The following is a 7,882-nucleotide window of genomic DNA, read 5'->3' as shown; positions in this document are numbered from 1 at the left end:
AATTCAAAAAAATAAAGGAGAAAACCGTATGCATCTCTCTTTAGCGGGAGAAGTAAAAATAAAATAAAATAACCTCTGAATCGACTCTAGACAGTATTAGAATCAAGAGTAGAAGACTGACTTCCCAGTCCAGTTATTTCAGTAAGGGCAGCAGAGCAGTGGAGATGAAGAATTCTGCCCAAACCTGTCAACAGCAGCATTGGCTTCACCCTAAATTAAGAAGAACACGTATCTTGGCTTCTTCAGGTAATGCCTCTCTTTGCAGAAGTGTTCGGTGTGGCATCCAGTCCTGCCCTGATACGGTAATTTACGCATGAAGGTTTTCGGCCAATGGGCAGGGAACAAACCCACAGGTCTGGGAGCCACGCCTTTTCAAGGAGGCACAGGAAGAAATGGTCCAGTGTCCGTGTTGAGTGTGTACGCACGCAGAGCCAGAGCCTGAGGTCAGACCTCACCCGAGCGGACTGACTCAGTGTAGCGAAGGCTGTATGGGGCAGCTGGAGCGAAGTAAACACTGCAGCCGGAAGGAAATCATGGCACAGCCCCTTTGCAGGAGTCTGAAGTACCACTGAGTTAGCCAGAAACCACAGATCCTAAACGCTAATCATACCCCCCCCTCCTTTTTTTTTTTTTTTTTGGTGGAGTTCTGGTCTAGTAGAATTAAAAGGCGATTACCCTGTCAGCTAATCAAGTATTCAAGGTCCTAAAGTATTACCGTTTAGTGCTACAGATATGGAAGCGGCTAGAACACAGTACCCTGAAAAGGCAGTGAAGCAAAGGGGGGCGAGGAGAGTTTACATGGTTTTCATATAAAGAGGCTTTCAACTTTGGGGGAAATCAGCCCTGGAAAGAACACGACTCGATTCCAGTTGACTGCTTTTAAAGTACTCTGTGGCCTTCCTGCAGCGGTACAACTGAGCTCTATTTTGGGAACTGGCTTCTCTACTGCAGGGTTGGATGCCAACATTTTACCAGGCTTGGACTGTCTCACACATGAGTTTCTGGCGCTGTTAGAAGGGATTTCCTCAAGTGATACACCAGGGAACGGGCCTTTCAAGTGAAGAGTTTCCCTGGAGTCAGCCGCCGGCCGTAGGAGATTAATTGGCCGTTTTCTCGTGTGCTTTATGTGTGAGATATTTAATATGGGATGAGAAAGGGAACAGGAGGGAAGGCAGGTATTAGCTTGGTTCTTAAGGAGGTGGTAATCCACAGATCTGCTTTTGTTTCGACAGCTTCTAAGCTGTGGAACAATTACCTAACAGTGAACCGAGTCCTTTGTTTGGGTTGAAAACAGTAAGGGCGTTCATGTGCTCTAAGGCGTCTCTGGGCTGGAAAACAGCAATTTTGAATTTTCACGACAGACCCAGTTCGTAAACTGGCTCCACTCTGTCCTATCAGATTTTGGTGGTGGTGGCTGACTGCTGTGTGGCCGCCGGGCAGCACCGGCTGGGCCCTCAGGGACATAGAAAAGGTGAGAAAACAGAAGCAGCTGGGATGCCATTCCGCTTCTGGGTAGCCGATGGCGATAGTACGTCTATTTTTTTTTTCTTTTTTGAAAATGAGCGGAAAATGACGTGGGTAGAAAGGTGTCCTTTGGGGTATGCAGGGAATGCCAGCGTTTGGCAAGGCCCTCTAACTGGGCACCCGTGAAAACAAAGGACTTTAAGACAGTGGTCCAGAATGTCCCCCTCTCGGCAGGCCTGACACTAGGTGCCTGGGAGGTGGGACAGGAAATTCTGTACGTAGAGCAAGCATTCTACAGGGGGCGAGGGGGGCGGCCCGAATGCAGTGTGCCGGGGCTGGCCTCGCTGACAGGCGGGGATCACCGGTACATTAATTATAGCGCAGGCAGAAGTAAGCTACAGCGCCGGGGAGCTGGGGGCGGAGGGGAGAAGGCACTTTGCCATCGGAGCACATCTGTTTTATAATAAGCAGGTCTATAATTCTCTTGTGAAAGATCATGTTCTGCTATCTTCTCTGAGGCTGGAAAATATAAATACTGTATTTCACGAAGGGGAGGGAAAAGGGGGAGAGGATCAAATTTGTTTGCCTGTTAGCCAAGTGCTTGTTTGAGATTTTCCACCCTTTATCTTTTGTGTGCAATGTTCTCGATGACTGGAGTTGGGGTGGGGGGAAATCAACCTGTTTTTTTCCAAGAATAAAAGGCACCGTAAGGTGTCTCATGAATGGGATCTTGGCCTTGGAGCACGTTTTTGTGCCCCTGGCGGCAGCTGCTGCAGAGTCAGAACAGACGTGCGTGCGTGGTGGCGAGCTAGTAGGCTGAAATGTGTGGTCCGGAGCCAAAGGAACTGGCATGGGTTGAGAGGTGAAATGTTTGCATCCAGCAGGCTGTGCAAAAGTCAGTCTGGAATGGCACGTGTCTACATGGGCAGAGGTATCAAGAATCAGGATATGGAGGGAGCAAGGTGTGGGGGCGAAGCAGCAACAGGGTTAAATGTAACCTGTGCTTCGTGAGCCACTGAGTCCCCAGGTCCCAACAGCAGTGACACTACCAAATACCAAACCATGAAGGCCTTGGAGGGGTCTGCTCAGTGGAAACATCCAGCGTCTTCTCATATGGCCTGTTGAAAACTGCTTCATTATCAGTGTATCTCTCTGCTCTGGGAAGAGTGTGGTGGAAGGAACGGAGCCGTGATGGTCAGAGCCGGCCTGCCTGACATTTTGGTCATGACAGCTCTGCTGGCTTCCACACGGCCCCGGGCTGGGGGGGCACTGGGGGGAGGGGCGGGACATGGCTCTGCCGAGTGGTGAAGCAATTCATTATATTTCCTATTCCTAGGATACAATTTTAGCACTTTTGTTTCACGTCAAGGTGGCAAGTATGTGTGTGTGTATATATATATATCTATTTAAACAATATTATCACATTTAGTTCATTAATTATATTCGTTAAGTTTGGTGTTTTCTTAAGAGTCTAGCGTTGGTGTTTTGAAGTCCCATGTTACTTTGATTTTGTAAACAATTTTAAAAATGTGAAAGCAGAAGTCGTTAAATTGACAGATGAAAGGCCAAAGTGAAAGTGCAATGGAGAACAACGAGAAATAAAGCATTTAAAATAAATAGGTAGGAAACGCATACATAAGACCCTGTGAAAAGAAATTGAACACCGTCCCACAGAATGTACGCATGACATCCACAGTCTACAAACCGTTGTGTTTGACCACAATCGTAGGAATTTCCTCAGGCCAGCACCATTAAAAAAAAAAATCATAAATATATTACCCATGAAACCCTGGAAAAACTGCTCTTTAGAAAGCTATGTTTTCAACCAAATGTGCTGGGGTGTCGCACCCGTAGGTGGCGGTGGGATTCGTACCAGCAAACAGACCGACAACATGCAGCTATTGGTCGCAGAGGTCTCTCTCAGTTTTCTTTTTTCCTCAGGAAAAAAACCCGAGATTAACTTCAAAGCCAGAAGGAGCTCTCCTCATAAAGCAGGGGTGCGTTGCTTTCTGTTGGAGGGAGCTCACACTCCTCATTTCTGGGCCACTCGGCTCAGCTGAGGTGGTCCCCACCTGTGCGGTGGAAACTGCGGTGACCCGGAGTCATCCAGCCCTGTGATCTGAAGATTTTCTTGTGAAACAGATGATGATGAGTGCTTGCCTCAGCTACTGCATCCTCTGTGAAGGCTCAGAATAAATAACACAAACATAACCCGAAGTTCTGTGCTTCTGTAGGAAATGCTTCCTCCTGTGTCCTGCGTAGTCAAATGGCCCCTGAGAGCCAAACAACAACAAAGCAAAACAAAACAAGAAAAAACATCTGAATTATATAAAGCATTGTGTGTAAACCACGGTTTCGTTTCGCTTGGGAACAAACTGCTGAAATTCATGGCTAAGTGCAATTCAGCTACTGGCAGTTTCTCTGAGCCACAGGGGCTTCGCGGACCTTTGGGACAGTGATTTACACAGAACGTACATACGGGACGTAGCTGTATGTGTGTGTATGTATGTAAATGTATATCTATTATCTAGCTGAAGATGCGGCATACTCCTCCTCCAAAGGGGTCTAGCTGGCGGGTCAGGAAGCCCCCGGGCTGATGGGTCGGTGAGAGGTCAGTCCCTGTCCTGGGCTCCTGCCGCGTCAGGTGCTCTGGTAGGAGAGCTCGAACATGGTGCAAGCCTCCTCCAGGCTCTCGTCCACGTTCAGCCTCCGCCAGAAAGACTTCTGCTTCTTCTGCAGCTCTCGGCGGACACACCTCGGGCAGGGGACGGACTTTTCTTTGCATTCGGAATGGAAAACGGCTCCACAGCCTTCACACCTGCAAAAGCCAACCACGGAGATGATGAACCAGGCTGAAACGAGCAAGACACAAATAGCCGAGGTCCAGTCCTCTGTGCGGCTCAGAGCACGTTTACGCCGGGGAGCCCTGCCGCTGGGGAGAGAGATGACTCACAGACATGGGCTCTTCCCTTTTCCAAGATGCTCAAGGTTGAATTTCACTTGAAAAAATAACTTTTTTTTTTTTCCTGATTAGAACTAGCTGGGGCAAGGCTTATGGCTTTCAGTGGAGGGAGGGTGAGCCGTCGACTAGCAACTGTGTGATCGTGGTGACAGTGGACTGTGACTGTGTGATCTAGAAGCTCTGTATGGTAGTCTCCTCTCCATGGGAAAGCGGTGTAGGTAGTAACTCTAGGGTGTAGTGACAGCCCTGGCGTTTCAGCCGTGAAAACGCTGCTGTCCACTTCTGCTAACGTGGCCTACGTGGTTGCCTGTGACTCCCTGCCTTCATCTGATGATTTGGAAAGGTAAAATGACACACCTTCATTTTCTGAATGATACCCTTTGGTCTATTGTCCTTCTGAGCGCCTAAAAAATTTGGGACCCCCCCCCCCACCTTTGTAAGCCCTCCTTTATAACACAAGTGGGAACAGTAAAGCATGAGAAAGTGGGGAAGAGAATATTTTTTGAAGATGGCACGCAGATACTGTAATTTATAGAGGGGAGGCATTCCAGGTGGGTGACTAGTTTGTTGTTTGGCTTGGTGGAAGCCTGCACAGGAGTCCAAATGGCTTGTTTTTCCTGCAAAGTCTTTAATAATGAGTAACTGTCAGGCACAACCGTGGCCGCTCCGGGAGGTGGCTCGCCAGTGTGGAGTCAGTGCCCATCCTTCTGTATGGTGCTGACAAGCAGTGGGTCCCTCATCTCAGGAGCCCAGGGGATCGGGCCAACCAGCAACAGCCTATGCAGGGTCCAGCACTGGACCAGGTTCAAGGATGACTATGAAGGAAACAGTCCTCAAGGCTCAGCTTGTTTTTTTTTTTTCCCCCCTCTAATATCTTAGGCTTCAGTCCTGGACAGAGGATAGTCTTTGGGGCACCATTTCCTAGCCTGCCACTGACGTAGCCCCAGTACCAGTCAGGATTCAGAAAGTCTGGTTAAAGCACCCACCCACCCTTGAACCCAGGAAACTCCTCTCCTGCTGAGAGACCAAAAGACAGGAGCTTCTCTATAGCAGCAATCTCTGCCCGAGCTCAGCTCTCTGGGCAAACACAGAGAAACACAGTGGTGGCTAGGAGAGCAGGCATTGAGTGACATGGCTTGACTTCAAATCCCACCTTCAAATCACTTTCTGGCTGTATAGACTAAACTGTGCAGCACTTCCTCCTCCCCACTGCCCTGGCCGAATTCCTGTGTTGAAGCCCTAACCCACAGCATCACTGCATTTGGAGACTGCGTCTTCAGGAAGTAATTAAGGTTACATAAGGTGATGAGGGTGGGCCCTGATCTGATAGGATTAGTGTCCTTTTAAGAAGAGACACCGGAGAGCTCTCTCTCTTTCACCCGTGCTGTGTGTAGCCAGAGGAAGGGCCAGTGTGAGAAGCGCAGCAAGAAGGGGCCATCCGCGAGCCAGAAAGGGACCTCTCATCAGAAACCACGCCCTGCTGGATCGGGATCCGGGACTCCTGGCTTCCAGAACTGTGAGAAATAAGTATCTGTTGTTGAAGCCAGATGGTCTGTGGTTTTTCATATGACAGCCTGAGCAGACTAAGATGATGACCTTGAGTAAGTCACTTCACCTCTCTGAGCTTCGGTTTCCTTATCTGCTAAGTAGAGTTTCCACTCACATGCACCTCATAGAAGTGCTGTGAGGCTCAAAGGGGGTAATACGCAACGTGTTTAGCATAGTTCCTGGCGTGTGGTAAGTGCTCAATAATCCAGCAAAGACTGCTCCTGCTGCCTTCTTCAGGGTCTTCACTTCAATCTGACCGGACCTTCGTCACCGCTGGTGACGTGAAGGCATCTTGATCAACCCCCTCGTGTCATAGATTCTAAGAGGGCTAGTGACTGTCTCATGAGGACACAGTGAGTTAAAGACAGTCGTGATAGACCCCAGGACTCCTGACAGCCCGCCCACAGCTCGTGCTGAGGCCTGGTCATCTGAGTTGGGGGGATGCGCCATCCTGTAGGGACATGCAAGGCTTCCAGTTGGAAGACTTGTGCTCAAATCACAACCCTTTCTTTGAGTGATCTTGGGCAGTCGTTGCTCTGGTTTCCTCGTTTCCTTTCCTACTCACGGGGTTCTGTGGGACAAAAATGGGTGAATGTAAATGGAAGAATATTCCAATGGCAAGTGCTCTAAAGAGCAGGTGAGTGTGAGACCACCTTTCATGGTGACTCTAGTACCTGCCTTCTTGACGCTGGAGCCGCACTGGTCGGGACAGGTGACCTGGTGGAATCACCTCTAGCATCTCCCTGCCATTGGCTCCTCCCTCCTTCTAGTGGGATGAAGGTTGGACCCAGGTCTCCTAGTGCCTCTTGTCTGGGCCGGCTCCTCCCCAGTGGCAGTGGCTTTGTCCTCCCTGGGTCACACCTCCATACCCTCCTATGACTGAAGTGACACTAATGGTGGCCTTATCAAATAAATTTCCTCCTTCCTGCCCCCTTTGCCCTGCTGAGTTAGTGATTTATACACCTAGGGATGTTGCCCTAGGGCAGTGATTGATAAGGGGAAAACCACTGGGTCCCTTCAGTACCACTCCCTTATGTCTGCTGATACCAGCACCCCCACACCCTGCTTGAGTGAAGAGGTTGAGTCTTATTGGGTATTTCCGGTGCAGCAGACACCCACGGGGTGATGGAGGGGCTGAGTACACCTGCTCTTTCTAGCCAAAGGTCAGTAACTGAAACAAAGTCTGAGATAAAAAATTAATGATTTCAGAATGTAACCAAGTCCTATTTTCTAACCATTTGTAAGCCAGCAGTCATCTTTGAACCGCATAATGGACAGACTGGTCAATGACCTTCCCAAATTCAGATAGTCTATTGTTAACTTTCCCCCTGATTTTCTTTTAAATGAAAAGAATGAGGCCAGGAAAAGGAAGGAGGAAGAGAAACAGATTCTTACATAAAAGTTAGGGAGCTCTATAAGAAAAACGTGTGGGGAAAAAAATAAAGTATTTACATTAAACAACGCAATACACAGGCATGCTCCTCTTTGAGACTAGGACTTTATTTCAAAGGGACTTTCACTTTAAAAGAATTCACTGGCTCCTTAGTGTTTACTGAATTTCCTGACCGTATTTCAAAAATGACCTAACAAACAACTTTTTAGGACCACATCTCGTACATAAGGTAAATCTATCAGCGTAATCACCCGCATGCAAAATTGCGCTGGATAATGAAAGAGGCCTGGCCTTCCGTGTCCCCGAGCGATAAACCAAATGAAAGCCAGCCAGTTTCATCTTCATTTCCGAGTTACCCGCTCCCAGCAATCAGCAGCTTCACTGCTTTTTGGTTGGGGCTGTACACCACACAGAACAAAGACCGATGTCCTCCTTTCCAGCGTCACACAGAATGCAACCACGGGAGGACACAGTTGCTATTGACCAAGGCCAGCCAATGGGTTTTTCCTGAAAAT

The 7,882-nt window shown here is 48.7% G+C and overlaps 1 protein-coding gene across 4 annotated transcripts in view; it reads right to left on the bottom strand.

The window, feature by feature from the left end:
- Positions 1-626: 626 nt before the first annotated feature.
- The window catches only part of PLEKHM3 (pleckstrin homology domain containing M3), a 189,160-nt gene continuing 181,904 nt past the window's right edge, over positions 627-7,882 (bottom strand). For 3 of the 4 annotated variants that reach the window (XM_039240639.1, XM_039240637.1, XM_039240638.1), the window contains one exon: positions 627-4,282. In XM_039240639.1, the coding sequence (XP_039096570.1) occupies positions 4,105-4,282 (178 nt within the window). In that variant the 3' untranslated portion in view covers positions 627-4,104. The remainder of the gene's footprint in view (positions 4,283-7,882) is intronic. The other variant, XM_039240641.1, reaches the window with a different exon arrangement.

This window comes from Hyaena hyaena, unplaced genomic scaffold (assembly GCF_003009895.1).
Source record: "Hyaena hyaena isolate Hyena2069 unplaced genomic scaffold, ASM300989v1 scaffold_180, whole genome shotgun sequence".
Classification (NCBI taxonomy): domain Eukaryota; kingdom Metazoa; phylum Chordata; class Mammalia; order Carnivora; family Hyaenidae; genus Hyaena; species Hyaena hyaena.
This window is presented reverse-complemented; position numbering and strand designations above follow the sequence as displayed.